Raw genomic sequence first — 22,366 nt, 5'->3', positions numbered from 1 at the left:
CCTTCGCACTAAGCCCCCACACATCAAACCATAACAACTTCTTCATAAACTTCTCATAGATGGGGGACGAACAAGTGTGTGTCATCCATAGCAAACATCACAAATCACACAGCGTGCTTAAAAGAATAAAAAGTGCATGTGTGTTTAGCCCGAAGAGAACACCTAAGTTTTAGCAAATCCAATCTTATTTCTAAACATGCCCTTACGTACCTTGAAGCCGTGGTTTAGATTTTAAGGCTGATTTTCCATATGAATCTCTTTCAATATGATGACAAGTCTCCCTCTCTCTAAGACAAAAATGACTATCTATCTATCTATCTATCTATCAGTATGCAGTAGTCTTCCAACGACACACGGCCGATATTGTAGGATCAAAGACTATTATTTCTGAGTTGAAACATGACTAGATTGCATCAGCAAAAAAAAAAATGATCTATCGCGTTCATCTTTAGCACTCTTTGTGGTCTTCCTCTGCAAGCTAAGCTTTCTTTAACGAGCAGTCAATTAATCGTCTTTGATCCAATCATACTACCTATATCAATAGTTATCCGCACGCACTCTACAGACGAGAGTGTCCCTGCTGCCTCATCCACTGATTTTTGCCATTACCAGGTACTATGCGTGCATGCTGCCGCGAACATCTCTCTAAGCCCGTTTGCCTTTGGTAAACTCTCACTCTGAACCTGATTCAATCGCAAACCAGCGGAATTGTAATAACCTCTGGCCACGAAGAATTTCTCGTAGATGGGGGAAGAAATGAATTATGTCATATGGACCACACATGGCAGAATAAAAAAAAAAGGAAATTTTGTGTGCTTAGCACCAAGAAAACTTCTTAAGCTTTAGCAAATCCAATAATCTTACTCCTAAACACGCCGCCCTTACCATAAAAAACTTTCTTCAGTATTAAGGCTGATTTTCTCACGAATATCTTTCAATTTCAACACGTTGGCCATCTCTCTCTCTTCTCTCTCTCTCTCTCTCTCTCAAAAGAAAAGGACTATTATCAATTATATACTAGTCTTGCAACAACCGATACGGTAGGATTAGGACTACTATTTGTGACACGGCTTGTAACTTCAGAAGCAAAAACGGTCGATTCTCTTCACATTGCTCACGTCGTATACTATGCAAAATCTAGGTATTCTATACGCGTCGCCGCAGCGTACACAGAAAACTCAACACGCCTCTTCACTCTTCACCACTATTTTTTTTGTTGTTGCTGTCCAGAATAATCACCAAAACCGTATGTGCGCACGGCACGGACGGCACTGCGAGGTTACATGGACGCTCCACTACGTATACACAACTAGATGCCTGCACCGGTCACGCGAGGAACGAACATGATCGGCGTGGCGTCCATGGCCTCTGCTCCTTTCATTTCCGATGGAACGGACGGCTCGATGGATCGGTCGGAAAGTTGCTCTCTCTCGGTAGTGGCCAACCGTGAATCCGTGATGCAGTGCCATTGCTCTTAAATGGCTTGTTTGACGAATGAGCGCTGCTGCCAACGGCGAGTTTGAATTGGGTGCTCTCGTATGCTTTGGCACTGAGTTTGAATGAGCATCTCTAATAGTCTAATTGATGCCTCAACACCGCTTCCCTTTTTCTCTTAATAGAGAACTCCTGTATCCAGATTCTTCTCATTGCTTCACACTGTTTCGTTGCATGTCCCAGTTGGAACTTGGAATGTTGGCTTTGGTGCCTTTTCCATAATAGTAGGGTATGGAGTGGTTTGAGGACTGGCCTTGTGTCCCCACTCTCACTCTCGTCCCTTGTCCAAGGGAAATTTCGTTTCGTTAGGACAAGTCTTTAACTAACCAATGCTAATATATAAATATTTTTCGAGACATATACTTTCCCCTCAATTAACAGACATCACAAAAGAACTATGGTAATAAGAAAATACATTTCGAGTATACATCAATGGCACCATTTTTAGCGCAAATTTATTCATAAATGTTAGCTAGCTTTTTGTTGGAAAACAAATGAAAAACATGAACCTTGAAATGCATACGAGCCTTACAAAAATAAATCGGGGAGTATGAAAAGAGAGACCCTATTGCTTTGAGATGGGTTTACTATTGCACACACCATGTTTCTGAAGTTATGTCGTGGTTATACTATCGTGCCTCACATCTCTAAGCAGAACATTCGGGACCAAGTAGGATCCGAGCCATCTTTCTCAAGGAACGAACTATGCAGAGCGTGCATGCTTGAAACGTAGGATGCTTCGGGTAGCAAGTGGGCGCTACAAACCCTGATGAACCAGCGCCTAAACAGCCTCCAAAGTGGCAGCGCCACCTAAACTTTTGGGGTGGCATCTTCTCCCTCAATCGTTAGTTTTCAGTTAGCCGCCCCGGGCGCAAGCTTTTTCGGTTCCTCTGACCCTCCACCTCCGGCGCATATGTATGTTTCCAAACTAACGTGGGTGTTAGGTGGAGGAGAAAGGGATGGCTACTCCCTACACAAGCGCACAAGTTGCCGCCCGGGCGGCAGCACCCGTGAGCCGACGTAGCTTTCCCATCCCCGCACCTGCTCATCCCTTGTTTGGGAGGAAGGAAAGATGGTCGCAGCTCGATCGCTTGGGGCGGCGTAGCGGGTGGGTAGCTTGGCTGTTCCTGTTCGGTTCTTCCCTACCATTTGCAATGTGGCATGCCAACCGGCTCTGTTTGTTGCCTGTTTGGATTGTCCACTATATATATATCCGGCTGAGGAATTATAGGGTCCTGGTCCTGATGAATGAAATGGTAGTGAGGTTATGCGTACGGGGCAGGCATGCAACAGGTAAGAGTGCTGGGCTTAAACTGGAATCGTGGAAAGCCATGCCAATCAGTGTTCCAAGTAGCAGATTATTGTTGCTGCGTGATCATTATGCTACCACTAATGATTCTCCTGCTCTCCGGGTGATGATGATGATGAAACGAAATATAAATTAAAGCTGCCTTGGCGTGTCCGGGGACAGCAACTCTGCACTTTTTTTTTTCTTTTTGAAAAATTGCAACTCTGCGCTTTGTTCCTTGTGCTCTGTCTCGCGTCTCCTGCCTCAAGACGAATCCACATCCTGCTCCCTTCGTAATGTTCGTGTTTTTCGTGCCGCGTAATTGCCAGGCAGAATACATACATAATCATGACAGCTTGGCTCGATGCATTTGTAATATAGAATAATCTTATAACTCTTCTCTATTAATATATCCAGTAGGGGATCTCCCTTGCTGTTTTCTCAAAAAAGACTGCTACAATGGCACGGTGCATGGTCTCGCTGAAGCACGCGCTGTGCGCTATGGGCTTGGGCTGTAGCCCCTCCTGGTCCGAGCAGGGCAATCTCTCTCGCTCGTGATTTCGTGTTCTCGACGAGGGAGAAATTAAAGAAAGGCAGTTCTAATTTTGGGGCGGCAGGACGAAAGTACACGGAACACGACCTTTCGTCTTCCTTGTGCGGCCTTCCGTCTTCGCCGTCCTTGTCTTGACGCTTTTGCACTTGTCCGGATGAGCACGATTAGTGAGGATGTGAGGCGAGTAGACCACCGTTGCTAGAGCCTACAGTACTTTCCTCCTGCTGCCCCGGCCGTGCGCCCGATCGATCTGATCGGTGACGCCGGTAAGCGACACCGGATTAGGTTAGCTATTGCATACTACTAACTAATAGCCCGTACGGACGGAACCAATCATCGTTGTCAGTGGCGCGTCGCACGTTCTGCAGCCGTCAGATGATCGCATTGCACAGTCGTCCTCGGCGACCTCACCTCCCGGCCTCGCCAGGAGTCAACCGAGAGTTCCTTCCACACGTGCTACAGTTCTTGTCATGTCCTGATCACCCTCACTCACTAGCTTCCGTGTCCGGTGATCACACCCGGTGGGATGAGGAGATGGGAATCTGCGCAACCGGAGGGACGGAGGGCGCGACGCGGCGGAGCAGGTGAGGCAGCGAGTCGCCGGATTGACCTGAGGTACCTAGTTTGGATCAAGCATCTTATCTTGCTGACACCGACTCTGCTGTTTAGTAAGGGTGGTAAAGGATCTAAATATTTAGCATTTAGCCTAAAAAATTTAAGAGTCGGATTCTTATTTTATGCAATTTTGAGATAGAAATAATAAGAATCAAGTTGGATCGTACGATCCGTTACCATCTCTTCGGTGCTATTGCAGAGAAGGTGACCAGCGACGAGAGAAGGCGCGGTCGACGAACAGATTTTGGCTTGTCCCATTTGGTGCTACAATTTGATTGCCGGAGTCGCGGTCCGCCGTCCGGCCCGTCAAAAAGGAGTTAGGGGCCGGAGCATATGGGGTACAATGTTGCCTAACTCGACAACAACTTCGGAAGAGACTGTATGCATCCTCAGGACTCTCGAGTCTGGAGCTAGCAACCAGCCCATTTCGTCATGTCATCTCCAGCAGGCCCGCGCGAGCATCTCGATCCTCTTCTTGTCCGCGGAGAGTCAGACCATGCGAGCGAGACGACGGCGTTTGCCGTATTTTCCATTTCCTAGTGTGCTACTACGATTCGTCCGTCCCCTGCTATTTGGATCGCCGTCTCGCCGAGTCAGCGTCCAGCGGTTGGATCTGGCGCTCGACAGAGGCGTGGCGCTGGTTGCTCCCGCTCCCGCATTTGGTTGGTGGCGTGAGCGGCGGCGGCGGCGCGGTCGTGGGCTGGCTCGCGCAAGAGGCCGTCGCGGTCGCCCGAAAATTCTTCCGGGCGGGGACAAGGTGCGCGTCCATTCCGGCGTCCGATGGATGACCGGCTTGGAAAAGCTTGGCAACCGTGTACACACACGGCGCCATGCCCATGGATTGGAGCCTAAAGGCATTGCCATCTATTACCACGGTCCATCCAGGAGACTGGGAGTAGATGTCATCTTCACCGGCAGTCGTCTCTAGTCTTTACCACGGGGCGAAAGAAGCTATTCTCTTGCTCACACTTTCAACGTCTTGTTTACTTTTACAGCCCGGCAGCACTCCGTACGTCCTCGCTCCCGAGAATCACAGTTTAAAAGCGTACAGTACGCAGCTATAGCTAGAGCGAATCTTAATTCGAATCCATCTCCATCTATCCTGAATTTCCTGACACCCACAAATCTGAAGGCCAGATTTTGTCACCTCGCTTCTACACATGGATGCTGCTTCATTTTCCCACAGCCAAGTATTAAACTCTGTCCGTTGAGTCTTCAGTCTGCAGCTTCATTTACAAGTGCTTAAAAATCACCCGATCCAAACCAAGCGTCCAACCCTAGCCGGTCTCTGGTCTTTGTGCATATTGGCACCCAGAATTCTGAAGGCCATCAATTGTTAGCATCAGATTTGTCACCTCGGTCCTGCGCGTGGAAGCTTGCATTTTCCCACAGCAAAGTCTTAAACTTGAGCAGGACACTAATTATTCAGGAATGGTTGCGTGGATTTGCTAAACACTCTTGTCTGTCGAGTCTTCAGTCTGCAGCCTTAGTTTAACAGGTTCCGAAACATCATCCAACCAAAAAGCCAACCCTAGCCGGTCTCTGGTCTTTGCGCAAATCGGCATTCGGTTCCCATCGACAAGTACTTTTCTCGGCGTCTTCTAGTTGGTGCCATGCATGCGTTCATCTCCGCTCTCGGGACAAGTCCACAAACTAAAGTTGGAATTACTTTTGGGGCACAAAAATAAGGCCGTCGCGACCCGGCGTTGACAAATATGAACAGCTGCTCGTTGCTGCAAGAGGCATACTTGGGTGATCGGCGAGCATCATCGTCAATGTAGACGAAGCGACCACTAACTGTGTTAGTAGTCATTTTCCTCTCGGTATATCCATTCCGGAGACCTTTTCATCAGAGATCAGACTGTTGGTGGTTGGCACTTGGCGGTACTGTACCTCAAACTACTTCCCTGTCGACGGAATGGATGTGTTCCTAACTTGATTAAAGGTATCTAGCCGCCATGCAATCCTTTCGAACATGCATCCTGCTGTAGAAGTGGGGACTTGCAACACCATGATGGCTACTCGATCCATCTAATTTATCTGCTGGTCAAGGGCGAGAAATTTCCCGTGCATCGCGCAAAGCGTGATCACCTTACCTACAAACACTGGCGGAGCTACGTTGGGGGTCATACTGGGCTCCGGCCCCCCTTAGCTTATGAAAATTTCTAAAGAACCGCAAGCAACAAGCAACAGAACCGTATGGTGCCCTCAGTCCCTCCCTCTCGCATCTCGCCGAAGTTCCCTGTACTGCTATTTAGCATTTGTTTTGGTACTTGTAAGATGGCTGTCGTTACTACTGTAGCAACCGACCTCTTTGGATTAACTGCACGCTCCGCCACTGCCTAAAAAACTGTACGTGATGACATGCAGGAACAGAGAACATACGACAACGCAAGCTGTTGGATCTTACTATTATTGGGGACATGCATAAAAGATAAAGAACACGGCACAGTCGCATGCGTTGCTTCAGAGCAACTCAAGCTCACTCCTCGGAGTTCTGATCACTTGTCGTTGGCCACTGATGCGTACACTGTTCGTTCGACGCTGAAGCTAATAATAACGTAACGCGCACCTGCCATGCTTAGCAATCCTGTTTTAAGCCTGATTGCGCCAGCATCGTGCATTGGATTAGCTTGTCGTCTCGGACTCTCGCTTTCTTCATTTCCCTAGCTCCGAACCCGCCGGCCTTGGAGGCTTGGATAGCACAGAGACAGGTCGTCTGAGTGCGTGGGAACGAAAGATTGGACCGTCATCCCCGTCCTTGTGGGAGCACGATGCACGACCTGAAATGTTAAAGCTAGACTCTGATTGGAAAACAGCAGCAAGTGAAGGGTAATATATATATATATATATACACACACACACACATGAGTTTTTTCTATACTCGCGTGTAACTACTCTCATCATCAGTATACCACCGTGTGTATATTCACGTACTCATTTATCACTTTGAATATGTTCATATACTAATTCTAATATACTGAAAAGCATCCTTATTTTTTAAATATATCATGATTATATATTAATATTGTATATAAAAATGAGTATGTCCATATACTTTATGTATGGTTATACTTAAAGTATATACCATCACAGATGGTCTAGTATGATCACATATACCTCGTATATACCTTTCGTTGGGTCAGATACGCCCTACATCATGAGATACGCATATATATATATATATATATATATATCTACACGCGCTTGTAGCTACTCCTACATGTGTATCTCATGATGTAGAGCGTATCTGACCCAACGAAAAGTATGTATGAGGTATATGTGTCATACTAGACCATCTGTGATGGTATACTTTTATGTGACTATACATGGAGTATATGGACATACTCATTTTTATATACTGGTACTAATGTATAATCATGATATATTTAAAAAATAGGAATGTTTTTGAAATTTTTCATACATATTCCTTTGAAGTATCTTAGAATTAATATATGAATATACTCAAAGTGGTAAATAAGTATGTGATGTGGATATACGCATATAGTATACTGATAGTGAGAGTAGCTGCAAGCGAGCGTAGATAAAACTTGTTATATATATGTGTGTGTCTGTATATATATATATGTATATATGTGTATATATATATGTGTATATATATATATCATATATATTTATATATATCGTCATTCGGTCACAAAGTAATTAAAGGCTCACATTTGAGTTAGGCCTTTTTGCATTCAGTCAATGAACTCAATGGGTAACACTATAGTTTACAGGATAAGGGTAGACGCTGCTTCATGTTCTGCCCTCTTCTCACTGTGCTAGTTCTCTGCTTAAAGTAGGCGCTGTCAGCGCATGTCAGATTTTGGTTCAGTCGGCACCAGGACACTTGCCGCATGTCAGGTTTTTCTGCTGCTGCCCACTTTGTGTTACGTGTCACATTCTCTTAAGTAAGGCTGAACAATAACCGGTTCGTTTGTTAGCAGTTTGCAAAAAAAAAAATTCAACGGAGCAGTTTGCAATCTACTGTAAAAAAATGTGAACGTAGAACAATCCTTTGGCAGTTAGTGAGGGTACAAGAAAAAAAATGTGAGCGTACAACAAACAGGAGTTCTTGTTAATCTGTTCCAAATTCAGACCTGGAGCCCAGCAGGGCCCGTTAGTTCTCAAGAATACGGGCCCACACATACCAAGAAAGAAGAATACGGGCGGGCCCCTGGACTCTTCTCACCTTCTCTCCGGACTTGCGCAACCACCTGGGCCCTGCGTCCGTGTATAGCTGGGCTTCTCTGACCGGCCTTCTGTGGGCCGAGGGGACCGCCTACAGGCCTATTCCCAGCGACGTTACCTGCTCGTGCTTCGCAGAGATTCTCCTCGTGTCACCGTTGGGCCACAAGCCCACAACAGCCGGTTGGGCCAATCTTTCTATAAAAAAATACCGGTTGGGTCAATCAGCAGGTTTAGCATGATCTATCAGGAAAATGTGAACGTATAAAGCTATCATCTTCCATCTTCGGTGGCTCCTCGTGCCCATCCTCTCCAGCAGTAGCGAATGCAACAGCCAAATGAGGAGAGAGCTCATCTTCCTTCTCTTCTTCTTCCTTCCCTTCTCTTTTTCTTCCTCCCTTCTTCTTTATCGTTTGTTCACAAAAATGGAGAAGAACTTTACTAATATCCATTAATTTTGATGAGGTAGAGGGGGCTTATCCCCCTAGGCCCCCTCTCCAGTGTCTCTCACTATCAGGTTGGAATGGCTGTGACATGGGTTATATTTTTGGTTATCGGCTAATTTAATATGTGAAACGCTAATTGTTGGTTACATCATCTAAAATCATTATCTGTTAGATCTTTTGAAAACTCTTGTATATTAGAATTTTTAAAACACGTGTGACACGCACGTCTATTTTACAAGTATGGTAAATTCCCTGGCAGAATTCGTCACCAACAGTGGCTCCAATGCTACTGCTATTGGACCAGGATCCTTCTACTTTAGGGCAGCAAATGCACATAAACCAATGATACGAGGATCTGTATCCATTATGCTCTGCTGCCTCATTATATGGCAATAATACCAATTTATTTGACGGCCTAACGACCGATCATCAATCATATATAGCACGACAACTAATAACATATCCTCATAGATCATGCTAATGCTATTCGTTCTGAATTATATATGCTATATGCTGGTACTTCCGCTTTTCTATATCAACTAGGTTCGTGCTCGTGCGTTGCTACGGGCAACGTAAGATTATAATGCAATATACGAAGGTTTCAGTAAGCTAATAATAGTGTTTAATCATGTGATAATTAAATATAGTTAATTCAAAAATGTATTTGAGATAATTAAACATCTTTCTATGCAATGCGGCTAAGATAATATTTTACATTAGCAGGTAATAGTTTTCGATATGCGTTTGTCTCGTGTGCTAATGCATCAATCAAGAAGTTCCGCCTATAATATGCCTCACGACGCTCCTCATTTATCTCACTCCTCTGTTCGTTGGACATTGCTGCCGTCTAGATGCAGCTCGGGCTCTAGCCATCTCTTTTTTCTGCCCATTAGGGTCAACTATTTGTGGTGGTGAATTGGGTGCATTTCCTCCGGCAGAGGCGTTGGACAACTCTCCTAATGGAGTTCTGCCATGCACATTGGTTACCGGATCCATGAACACCACCTCCTTAAAAACGCACGATGATATTATTTGCCACAGAAAGTAGATATACATATGCATCAGATTATGGCGACCAGAGCAAATCATTAAGTTAAAGGGCACAAACCTATCAAGTTGTGCAATGAAAGACTATGGAAACCAAGTGTTAGCTTATAGGCCTAAGGCCTTTGTCCTGCCAAACAATCCTAAAAAAGACTACACAACCTTCACATAATTGGCTGCGACATCATTTGCAGAGTTCCATGCATCATAATGTGATATAGGGTATGATATACCAATAAAATCATCAACTTTGCAACAGAACCTATCAGAACTGTATGAAATGTGCGGGAACTTAATTGTTTCCATGAACCAATGTTGGAAATCTTGCATCAGCAATTACCATTCTAAAAAATAATTTGTGGAAAGCGATTGGGAGAAAATGTAACCATTTGTTGATGCCTCCTATTAAATATAAGTAATTACTAATTAGGAACCATCAGCATAAACTAAAAACCATTGTAGTCTGAATGTAGGTGATACCTTTCTTTTGAAACTTCAACAATGGATCAGATGTAAAAAGAAGGAAGAGCAAAATAAAGGTGGGCCGAGACACACCTTAGAGGAGGATAGATAGCATAACACCGAACTTTCAGTTTGCAGAAGCAAAATGCATGGCATCTATGCTAGGTTATAGGCATATGGACAGACATGCATACTATTCTTTCTTAACCTTCTAGCAAATAAACCATGTCAAGGTCTAGGATGCATACTACCGGCGCAAGATAGTCATAGAGTTTCAGAAGTGGCATTTCTGGTTCAACATACCAGAAAACCTAACCACACAAACCCAACACATATAAGTTCAGTAACTCCAAAACAGTAAAATATATCTACTACTGATGGAGCTGTACCTAGCCCATATGGTGCAGCTGGGATCCGATCAGGAGCAAGAAAGCATAATATATTTGCCAGTTAACAAAAAATAAAAAAACAATCACCGGATTAGCGGACCAGCAGCCACGGCATTTCAGCCAACATGCACAACACATAAGGTGTCTCTAGGCCATGTGAATCCCTGGACTCAATGGAGCAATGGTAATTCCATCATCTGCAGCTGAAGTAAATCATACGATGCAAAAGCCATGCTGGCTTGGAATAATGTCTAATTATGTATGCTTTCTATATATTCAGATATCTAATGCAGGAACAAGATTAAGGTCGGTAACTTATTTTGGCATAGTATAGTACCATGGTAGCCTCAAATTAATTAGTAAACAGTTCTTTAACCAGTGCTCAAAGCAACACCTAATCAAATTTTTGGAGTTAAGAAATCTGATAATCACAAAGGCACTGTAGGGCAAGCATTACTCAATTTTGAGCACTGATAAAAGAATTATTCTATTTCCTGAGCATCATATACCTTATATAAGTTGTTTCACTATGTGCGGCCTGAAAAATGAAGTCATCAAAGACTCATACTTCTTACACATAATTTGGACTATTTTTAAATTGAAAAATGGTTACGAATAATGTTGCTAACACTGGAACATAGTCTGCCCAAAAAGCATCATATATTATTTGGTTAACACTTAACAGTGCATAAAAAACCAAACACTGGATTAGCACATGAATACTCAAAGATGTGTGTCAGTTAAAATTAAATACTATGTATGGCTAATGACAGCAGTGGAACGGCCATGTAATTTAGAGAGTCCAAAAAAGAATGTGCTTACATAGGAATATAACTGAAAATGTTGCAGCCATTCAGAGAGAAATTTAATCCACTCTAACGTATATTATGGATTGTCGTCCAGGATATACTCCTCAAAGAATGCTAATCCAGTCTGATCATAATGCCTCGTAGTACAGGGCACACATCTCAAATTTGATGAAACATAATTAACCTTATGTAATCAGATCATGTGGTATTTGCTAAACTGTACATTAGCTAATAATTTACAGTTAAGACCCATCATACTCAACTACAGAAAGAACTTGACACCCAAGCTTAACTAAATTCATTTAGAACAGGAACTTTTATGTGTAATGCATCCATGAATTATATATCCATAAAAACGAGATCACTAAACTAATATAATTGATTGAGCATCCACGAATTATGCATCCACGTGCTAACAAGTCTGTGTTCCCTAGCTACATCAGTAGTGATCTAGGGCTCCAGGCAGGTGTGCCGGCTGACTTAGACTATGAAAGGCCACATAGCAGCTTTATATTGGAAGATTATGAAAGGGTATTTTTTGATCTAATCCTAGACATTCGTTCCTGATCAAGGGGCTCACGGCCACTTGCTGCTTTCGTTCTCCAAGCCAACAAATGGGTACGGCAGCAACATGCAAGGACGGCAGTTCTTGGTTTACCAAGCTACGATTGACAGAAGCAGTTCCTCACCGGAACTTCACCGGAGTCCGGATTTTGGCCACTGCCGGCGAGGAAAGTCAGCCGAGGAGAGAGAGGAGGACACGGGGACTCTGTTTTTACGGTTAGGGGAGGAAGATGAGCACCAAGGATGGGTCGGCCATGGGAGCCTAAGCGGGGAAGGAGAGAGCGACGCCGGGCATCACGGGAAGTGGAGGGGTCGAGAGGCACACGGTGATCCAAACAATCGGACGGCGAGCGATCGATGTCGGCTGGACGAAAGACCGATTAAGTGGGATCGCACCCGGGGACACACGACGGAAAACTCCCGCTTAAGTTTTATTATAGTAGAGATAACGGCACAACTTTGGGGCAACTAAGTGCAACTCAGTTTTTAGGTACAGTGTAGGTACGGTAATATGTCCCTGGACAGCTAAGGGTTTATTGTGGAATTCATATGGATATGGATAGGTGTGTGCTGGTATGTGAGCAATACCCTATACAAATAGCACCTAGTTTTAATTGATTCCACTGATCCGTGCATACGTATTGTCCATTACTTTCTCTTATCATAAATATAAATCCATTTAGGTTTATCGTAAACCATACCAGTTCAACTTTGGCAAAAAAAAAAAACCTATAAGAGCATCTTCAAGAGACTTTTTATATCTTTAGAAATAGATATTTTAGTTAAAAATTACCCTCCAACAGCCTCTTCAATTGGATATCAAAATATAGACTTTCTCTATTCCGAATTTCTCGCTAGCCAAAGATGGTGAGCGAAAATTGCTCTCTAGACTATGCACATGATATAGAAAAGCGGTTGGAGAGTACAAAGATATAGAAAACAAGATGGTGATTTAGGAAGTAGATTTTAGAAAGGCTCTTGAAGATGCTCTAAGGTGACACGCTGGAGGCCCGCTGCTTTATAAATCAAAACTTCGTTCTCCCAGCTTTATATAAGGTGAGAGACACTGGAGGGGATGGGTATGAGGCTAAGATGGAAGATGATAGTATTATACAAGAGGATTGAGGGGGCAACTCGTGTAGGATTTCCCAAGAAACAACTTAAGAAAGGAACAACATCAAGCAATGGTGGATGCAGGATAGTTGGGTGGGACACTCATGACTCATCCCATAGGCCTCTTTCTTTCTCTTCTTCCTCTCCCTCTTCTTTCTCATATTCTCCCTCTTACTTTTTTTCTTCTCCTTGAGTAAGTGGAACCAGGCTTTGGTGGGTGATGTATATAAGGTCACTGCCTCAGTCCATAACTTGTTTATGTTACAGGCTTATTATCTATCTTTGGTGACCGCGAGACCTCATGGTTTGTGTGTAAGCAAGCCATGCTGCATATCAATCTTATGTCCTACTAGTTTATTTTAGTAGAGGGCTTGGTGCAAATCAAACCAGATGCTCTTGTGCTAATCAACATCTACAAAAGAGAGGCTTCAAAAAAATATAAAAGGCAATACCTGCCGGTTTATAAAAAAAAGAAGGTGATATGATAAAGGGCTATAAAATTTAGTCTAGATAATATAACGGCCAAGTTGGATTGTGAAAAAACCACTAGAGCCATATGATCTGTTACCACCCCTAGATATATGCCAGACATTATAGAACATTATAGACAGACCAAAATCTTCTTAGAAATTTTATACTTCATTATAGGAAATAATAGAGCCTTGGTACAAACTGTACCTTATTACAATTTCCATAACTGGAACACCACAAGTCCACAAGCAATGTTTGACATGAGATACGTACAACGTCAATGAGCAGGTACTGCATGATGCACGCCAACTCCGCCCCTCTATATCAGAGCATGCATAGTGTGGTGTCAGTTCTAGAATGCTTCCATCTCGTCCCTGAACTCCGGCAAGTTCACCTCCTCGACACACTGTGTCGTGATCCTTGCCCCCGCCTTGGGGGCCGGCGGCGCGCCGATAATAGCTTTGGGCATGAACGGCTGGAACGCGAAGGGTATCACCAGCGACGGCGTCCCCCAGCCGTAGTCGGCGTCCATGAACCCCAGCCGGGTCCAGTCCGTCACGAACAGCGACTCGTACGACAAGCTCAGGTCGTAGGGGTCCGGCTCCACGCGCTCACCCGCCGCCCACCGCGCGAACTCGGCGGGGAGCCGCGCCTTCGCGTCCCGGATCAAGTCGATCACGCCGGCCAAGTCCGCGCTCACCACCTCGCCGCTCTCCGCGCTCACCGTCACCGTGTAGAAGCAGTTACCGTAGAATCCGGCGGTGGCACCGCCGCGCAAGAGGTGCCGCGTGTTGGCGAAGAAGCCGAGGTTGACGCGCGTCGATGGGTCAGCGAGCCGCAGCGATCTTGTCCGCGCCTGCCACAACCTGGCTATGGCGACGTCGAAGGTGGAGCAGCGCTGCCCCGTGGACTGGAGGAACTGGGACTTGGCATGCTCGATGCTGTCGATGCTCAGATCCACGGTGAGGTACCTGAGTTCGGACATCCGCGGTACGGGAAGAGGGCCTGAGAGAAGCTTCGGCGGCTTTGGGATGAGCTCGCCGCGGGACCAGATGGGAGTGACACGGGGCTTGGGGAGACCGCGGGCGTAGTCGCCAATGGCGTTGATGAACTGCCCAGCGCCCAGGCCGTCAGTGATGGAGTGGCTGGAGGTCAGCCCCACCACGAAGCCACCGCACGTGAACTCGGTCACCTGCAGATAGACACAGTAAAGAATTACGCTTGCTCGAGCCGCTAATCACGATCGCAATAAATCCGAACTTGAACATGAAATTTGTTTTTTTTTGTTATGTAATGATGTTCGTTCAATTGTTTGATTTGATGAACCAACTCATGTGTTTGATTTGATATGATGGCCTAGCTAGTCCTCTTTGGTCGCAAAGTATTGCACCCCAGCTGAGACTCAGTCACTCAAGAGATCAGCAGCAGCACAGACAGCAGAAAGGGATATGTATGACGGGTTCAGTCAAGGATTTTACCATAGAGGGGCCAAGACACCAAGTATAAAATAGACTCATAAGAACAATTTATGGAGTACTAGAGTATGTACGATTCCAATGTTGCATGGCTAACAAAACTACTCAAGAAATGGTCTACAAGTGTGCTGGGATGGCTTCTGCTAGTGTAGCTCCTTGCTTCAGTTGCCATGAAAGCCAGATTATTTATGGGAGAGATCAGAAAGGAACGGGTTCATGTGCTTCAGTAGCTCTACAATGTGCATAGCAACGGTGGAGAAAGAAACGGGCAAAACCATGCCAAATGGATCCTACCATAGACAATGTCAAAAAAATTGAAAGGAAGGAATAACTAGGTCTTTTAGAATATACTCTTAGCATCTAATGTTCTTGTATTTGATAACAAACAATTGTGCTTGGAATGGTGGCGAAATGAGGGATCGAGCCGGGAGCGTGCGGATACTGTTTTTTTTTTTATTTTGCTGCAGGAAGTGGATAACGCTGATCTGATGGAGGTGACCAGCTGAGGGCTCTCGGCGAGTCGTTATCCGAAAAGCACTCTCCGGATAGATGCCTTCTTCGACTAATCAACTTCAAATGAAACGGAATATGTTATACCTGCATCATGAGAGGGAGGTCGAGTGGCTCCACGCCGGGCGCCTCGTCCGGGAGCAGGTCGCCCTCCGGGATGGCGAACGGGTAGTTCTCGAGGCGCGCGACGTCCTCCAGGCTGCACCCGGCGACGGCCTCCATGAACCACGCGCCCTCGCCGGTGCACTCCACGCGGGCGCTCGCCGGTCCCTCGGGCCCGTCCACGAGCCGCCCGGCGAGCGGGTAGTAGTCCACCAGCGCCTTCCCCAGCGCCTCCCGGATCACGGTCGCGGGGGACTGCTGCTGCAGCTGCCCCTCGCCGCCGGCGCCGTCGCCGCAGCCGCGCGGCGGATACACGTGCAGCGAGGGCACCATGTGGCGCAGCCCCACCACGCGGTCAATGGCGGACAGCTCCAGCGAGCCTGCCGGCGTCGCCGCGGCCGGGCGCACGTACGACCGGCTCGTCCTCCGCACCTCGAACCCCATGGCACTGGATGCGTGCGTGATTGTTCGATGGCGAGCTCGCTAGCTAGCAGTGCTGCAGGCCTTGCTTCGTGTGTATTATGCGACAGTGTGCGGTTGGCAAAGGTGTTGTATATGTAGGAACTAGCATTAGGGAGCAGTCTTAAGTCTTGACACAGTCGTGAGTCTTGAGCAATAATTGATATATAGGCCGGATTACGTACTTTGGAGGCAAAATATATACTGATATCGAGACGTCATTTACATATAATAGCCAATGACAGACAAATATCATTGACTTTGGTGATGATCGTTGACAAACGTAGGATTGGGGAGTAACTTGTTTTTTTACTTCATAAACCTTACAAGAAAGGACCACTGGGAGCATCCCGATAGCTAGAGGAGACAGTTGACTATAAGCATCCATCTATAGTACAAGCATCCATCTATAATGGTGACGGTTTTCTTAGAAAATGTTTTCCATGATACCTCCAGACCTCCTCTACATTTCAGCATATTTTTCATTAGGAGGGAAGAAGCAAAGTGTTTACAAGAGAAACAACAATGAACTGCAGTTCGCGCGACCAGAAAGAAAAAGAAAAAGATAAAGACCGTATCAAAAGAATTACATGTTTGTTAATGTGCGACCGGGAGAAAGCCTTAGCAACTGCAAGCAAGGGGTGAGCGTCTTGAAGCCAGCTTGGAACCAAGCGCCAACATCCTCAATGACCAAAGCATTGATATCTTCTACCAAGCGCGCCTTGCGGTAAAAAATTCTCCTGTTACGCTCATTCCAAATAATCCAGAAGATCAGGACAACCAGCGAATCAAAGCAGTGACGCTCTAACTTGGCAAAACGTTTCTGAGCCGCCATCCACCAATCAGCGAGAACCGAAGATGGGCACGGTGTCACATAGGAGCAACCAATGCGGTGTAAAAAATTGTACCAAACCTGCCTGGAGAAAGAACATCCCACAAGGAGATGAGAAATAGATTCAACCTCTTGATTGCACAGCATGCAGGTGTCATCTTGTTGCAATCCGTGTCTCTTTCTCCGTTCTGCTGTCCAGCAGCGATCACGTAGAGCGAGCCAACCAAAGAACTTGCATTTTCCGGGCGCACGTGTTTTCCATAGGGTCTTAGCGCCCGCAATCGACGACAGTCCAATGAAGAAATCACGATATGCAGACGCTGTGGTAAAAATATTGTCAGCAGTCCACTTCCAAAGGAATTTGTCCTGCACACCATGGGTTAACTGGGTAGCCTCAATCAAGTCCCAAAGCAAGAGATAGTCCAGAATCACTTGCACGGTCAGGGCTCCGGAAATATCTTGAACCCAACTTCTCTGGGAGCAACCTTGGGCAACGGTTCGTGTTGCACAGACACGAGGTCTAACCGCATTAAACAGACAAGGGGCAATCTCTTCAATGCATTTTCCTTGCAGCCACCGATCTTTCCAAAACAATGCACTGTTGCCATCACCAACCGCGACCGAGAGAGAGTCCTCAAACATTGCCATGACAATGTTTTCATGCTTCACTGGTAGACACGACCATGGGCGGAGATTGTCTGTTTTTTCCAGCCACAGCCACCTCAGTCTCAGTGCATACCCAAAAATTTTCAGATGCAAGATGCCAAGTCCCCCCAGGTCAGGTGGGCGGCAAGCTTTGGGCCAAGCAATAGCAGAACAGCCCCCTCTGGCATTTGCACTTCCATTCCACAAGAAAGAGCGTCGTCGCTTGTCAATGCATTTGATGACCCAGGGGGAAATTTCCACAGCAATGGCGGTATGAATGGGTATGGCAGAAAGTTTCGATTTAACCAGCACCGTTCTACCGGCCTTGTTGAGGAGATTGGCTTTCCATGTCGGCAAGCAGCTACTGATCTTGTCTACCAAAGGTTGCAGGTGTCTCTTGCGGAGCTTGGTGATGCCCAGTGGGATGCCAAGGTATTTGATTGGGAACGGGTCAAGCTTGCCAGGGAAGAAACACATCAAAGTTGTAGTGTCTTCAAGGTTACATTGAATTGGCGCGATGAGACATTTGTTACCGTTAGTCTGCAGCCCGGAGGCGCGACCAAAGAGGTTCAGGATGGTATGGAGCAGAACCAAGTCCTGTTGTTTGGCTGCAAGGAAGACAACAACATCGTCTGTATAAAGAAAAGCCCTCTCCTTTAATTTGCCGTGCAGCCTGTGAAACAGCTCCAAGCCATCAGCAGCTCTGATCAAAGAATTCAGAACTTCCATCGCCAAGACACAGAGGAGCGGCGATAGTGGGTCGCCCTGCCGTAGACCGCGGGCATGGCAAATTCGGCGACCAGTAACCCATTAAGAATGATCCTAGTGCTGGCTGACGATAGGAGCATGGCAACCCAATTAATCCATCTCCTAGAGAAACCAAAGTGTTCCAACAGTCTAAATAAGAATGACCAGTTCACAGTATCAAAGGCCTTGGCAATGTCAACCTTGATGAGAGCAGAAGATTTTTTCACCCGGTGCAGCAATTTTGCCGACAGCTGCACAGCTCTGTAGTTCTCGTGTATAACACGTCCTTTAATAAAAGCACTTTGGTTTGGCTTTACCAGCTGATGCATAAGAGGGGCGAGCCGTGTAGCAAGAACTTTGGTAAACAACTTAGCAAAGCTGTGGATCAGGCTGATTGGTCGATAGTCATTAATCTCGGTGGCCTCACGCTTCTTGAGAAGCACAATATAAGCCTGATTAATAAGGTAGAGGCTACGCGCATCAAGCGACCAGAGCGCGTGGAAAGCACGCATAATATCTCCCTTGATGATGTTCCAGGCGGATCTGTAAAATAAGCCCGTAAACCCATCCGGCCCCGGCGCGCAATCGACGGGTATTTCCTGGATTACTTGCCACACTTCAGTTTCCGAGAAGCAGAAATCCAACTGTGATGTATAAAAGTGGGAAGGTCCAGCTTGCTGAAGTCAATCAGCACTTCAGGAGTGCATTCAGAACCCAGGATGTTGTCAAAGTGTTGGAAAAAAGCAGCAGCTTTGTCCTCCTCACGCACCAATCTAGTATTATCAACGCGAACACTTTCAACAAAACTCTTGCGGCTTCTATGGCAGGCTTGTAAATGGAAGACTTTCATATTAGCATCACCCTCAGCCAGGTATGTAATACGAGATCTTTGCCGAATGATGGTTCTCTGAAGGGACGCCAGGCCGAGGCAGTTAAGCTTTGCTTTACGGCGCAGAGCTAATTCATGGGGTGCCAGGGTACGAAGTTCCTGAGCCCAGTCAAACCTCAACACAATCTCCTTCGCAATAGCTAGCTGCAAATTGACGCAACCCACCTGCTTAGCACTCCAGCTTTTAAGGGCTTTAGCAGTGGCCCTCAGCTTGATATCCAGCGCACGAAAGGCATCAATCTCCTCACATGGCAATGGCTGATTCCAGGCAGCAGCGACCGTATCAAGAAACCCGCCAAATTTGACCCAGATGTTCTCAAACCGAAAGCGTTTGAAGTGAGAGAGGGCACAGTCCGTGCGAAGGAGCAACGGAGCATGGTCTGAACACTCAGAGGAGAGTGCCGACAAGTCGTGGTTAGGAAAAGCTGCGAGCCAGTCGTCGGAGACGAGGAACCGGTCAAGCTTCTCAAGCGTGGGGCAGTCACGCTCATTAGACCATGTGTACCGTCGCCCTTTCAAATGCAGTTCCTGGAGTTCCATATCGTCTATAAAGCGACAAAAATACCCCATCATACGGCGATTTAAGCAACCATTATTTTTATCCTCTGACTTATAAATCAGGTTGAAATCACCACAAATCATCCATGTCCCTGGACAGACTTGCCGTAGGCCGCGCAGTTCGATCACTCTGCGGCCCATAGACAGTGGTAATCCACCATTCCTCCCCAGTTGCCTTCAGGTTAAGGCGAGCCGAGAGTGAAAAATCGCGACGCAAGGGACAAGAAGCTGACCACACATCACGGTTCCAGGCAAGCAAGATTCCACCACAAGTGTGAGCTGCCGGGAGAGAGAAAAAGTCAAAAGCAAGGCCTAGAGTATCATGAACCAAGGAGTCAGCGCAGTTATCCAATTTAGTTTCGTACAGAGAGACGAGCGACGTATGGTGTTCTCCCACAAGGTCTCTAACCACATTGCGACGTGCTCTAGAATTGAGCCCGCGCACATTCCACAAAAAGGATGTTTTCAGCATTCATTGGTACACAAAATGGCGACCACAACAGGAGCAGTTGCTCAAAGCAACGACTCAGACCCGACCGCACCGGCATGAGGAGCACCAGCCGGGAGCAAAACATCTAGAGCATCACATTGCGAAGTAGTAAGGGTAGAGGCAAGCGTATCCACGTAGCGTTGGAACGCCGAAGCATCCGGCAGGTGGCTGGTGGATGTCATGCCTAGACACTTCATCATCACATTTTGTGCCTGAAGTGATGGTTTCGTCGCACGATGTCGGGATTTCTTTGCAAGTCGTTTGCTTCGCCGAACGGACACCAGGAGCACGGGCGACTTGGCTCTTCAGTGCGGTGGTGCGGCCCGGAGCACAGTAGGCGGAGGAGTCCTGCAGCAGGTGGATGCGAAGCTATTAGCGACCAATTTGACCGGTGTAGAAACTCCGGATAGGATCTCAACAGGCAGAGGTTGACGTGAACCTTTGGAGACTGTAACATTCCTCATGGAATCCGGCGGAGTGGCAAGGTGGGGATGGGCGACCCGGAGCCAAAACCTACCAATTCCAAAGCGGGAGCATCTGAGCTGTGGGTTGGTGAAGTTGGAGCGGCGGGAGTGGGGCACCGGTTCGGACTTACAGAAAGTAGCCCAGGCGATCCATGGCTCATGACCTGATGAAGATGAAGCAGGGGTGACAAATCTCTAGAAGGCAAAGGCGACCCGAGAGGCGAAGGCCCAACCGAAGCGCACAGTAGAGAGGCCTCTAAGATCATCAAGTCAGGCCCAACAGGGTAGCAAGGCCCATCCAAGTCTAACCGTTGCTCCCGGGGAAGCGGCAGGTCAGGGGGCCAGGCGATATTGTCATCAAGCTGTTGTCCCCTAGCGGCGGGGCGACCAAGACCGGATTCAAATAGTATTGGGTCCGGTATGTCAACCCGGAACCCACACACAGCAGGGCATGGTGCAGACAGGAGGGCGGCCAATGCGGGGTCGTCACGCACGCTGGTGTCAGAAGGCCTCAAGAAGCGCAGCGGAGCCCGGCGCCCGAAACGGAGAGGGAAGCGAAGCGACCAGCCAGGGGGGGGGGGGGTGGGGTCACCCGGGCCCACCGCCACCTTCCGGCCACGCCGACAGCGCCATCGCCATTGCCCGTCCCGCCCGGCGAGCTTGAAGAAGCATCCATCCTGCGGAAAACAGTACGCGGTGGCCAGGGGTGCGATCAAGAGTAATTCCCAACACCAGGGTGCTCATCCTCATCATCAGACTCGCTATCAAGTCGGTCTGGCAAATCATACGGACCATCAGAAGAATCAGAGGAATGGCCCATCCAGTCCTGGATCTCAAGAATTTCCACCTCGACCCTGTGGCGAAGAAGTGGCTGGCTATGAAAAATAATCTGCTCATGCCGGAGGTAAAGATTTGCACCGATATTCCTATCGATCGGCTCTAGAATCCTGATTGTAGCTTCATTGGGGATGAGATCCGGGTCCATGCACCAGACCACCGCCTGGAAACGACGTAGATCCTCGCGCGTGACCGTAGCCGGGGTGGGTTCCGGACATGCGCAAGCATTGCCAAGAATCATCTGCACGGTGTCCGCAGACCAGGCATGGGAAGGAATGTCCCGCAACTCGACCAGCACCCTGAACTGCATGGACTCAGCATCCACCGCAGAGACGCGCCGCCAGCGACGGAAATGAAGTACCATGTCTGGGACCGGGAGTGGTGGAGCCTGAAGCACATGCTCCAAAAATGCAGCTTCCCGAAAGATGAGAAGAAAGTCTTCAGGGTGGAAGCGATGAATGGAGAAGTCATCCTCCGTGACACCATAATTATCTTGAATGAAGCGGCGCACCGACGACAGAGCGAAGGACTGCCGGGTTCCAACGACGAGGGCTGTCACAGCGACCCCCGTAAGTGAAATATACTAGGCCATTTAGTGGGTTTTGGTGGTAGATGACAAAGCACATGTATATTTAATCGTGTTATCAAGTATGTGTGCAGGTGCTAAGGGTGAATAAGCAAACCACGTTACGAAGCATGACCCCTCGAAAATAAAATGAAAAACGGTGTTTCAAATTTACTTGAAGAGTAGATTTTATTTTGAAATTGAGTATAAGAACGCTGTATTATCAAGAGGAACTTTGATCTACAGGTGTTGACATGATAGTTATGCTCAAGAGAATCTAAAAAAATTATGAGAACCAAACCTACCACTATAAACAAACTTCTTGTGAAATTCCCTATTAAACCCGGAGTGTCT

General features: G+C 46.9%; 1 protein-coding gene across 1 annotated transcript; it reads right to left on the bottom strand.

Moving 5' to 3' along the window:
- Positions 1 to 13,578: 13,578 nt before the first annotated feature.
- LOC112894547 (acyl transferase 4-like) lies at positions 13,579 to 15,970 on the bottom strand. Its single transcript, XM_025962295.1, has 2 exons — positions 15,512 to 15,970; positions 13,579 to 14,631 (listed from the first exon to the last, which is right to left on the bottom strand). The coding sequence occupies exons 1-2, from the start codon at positions 15,968 to 15,970 to the stop codon at positions 13,792 to 13,794; spliced, it is 1,299 nt and encodes a 432-aa protein (XP_025818080.1). The 3' UTR covers positions 13,579 to 13,791.
- Positions 15,971 to 22,366: the final 6,396 nt, after the last annotated feature.

This window comes from Panicum hallii, chromosome 5 (genome assembly GCF_002211085.1).
Source record: "Panicum hallii strain FIL2 chromosome 5, PHallii_v3.1, whole genome shotgun sequence".
In the NCBI taxonomy this organism is placed as follows: Eukaryota; Viridiplantae; Streptophyta; class Magnoliopsida; order Poales; family Poaceae; genus Panicum; species Panicum hallii.
This window is presented reverse-complemented; position numbering and strand designations above follow the sequence as displayed.

Coding starts and splice junctions, on each gene's coding strand:
- LOC112894547 (XM_025962295.1), bottom strand. CDS start 15,970: ATGGGGTTCGAGGTGCGGAGGACGAGCCGGTCGTACGTGCGCCCGGCC. Junction 14,632..15,511: donor ACCTCCCTCTCATGATGCAG/GTATAACATATT, acceptor GTCTATCTGCAG/GTGACCGAGTTCACGTGCGG.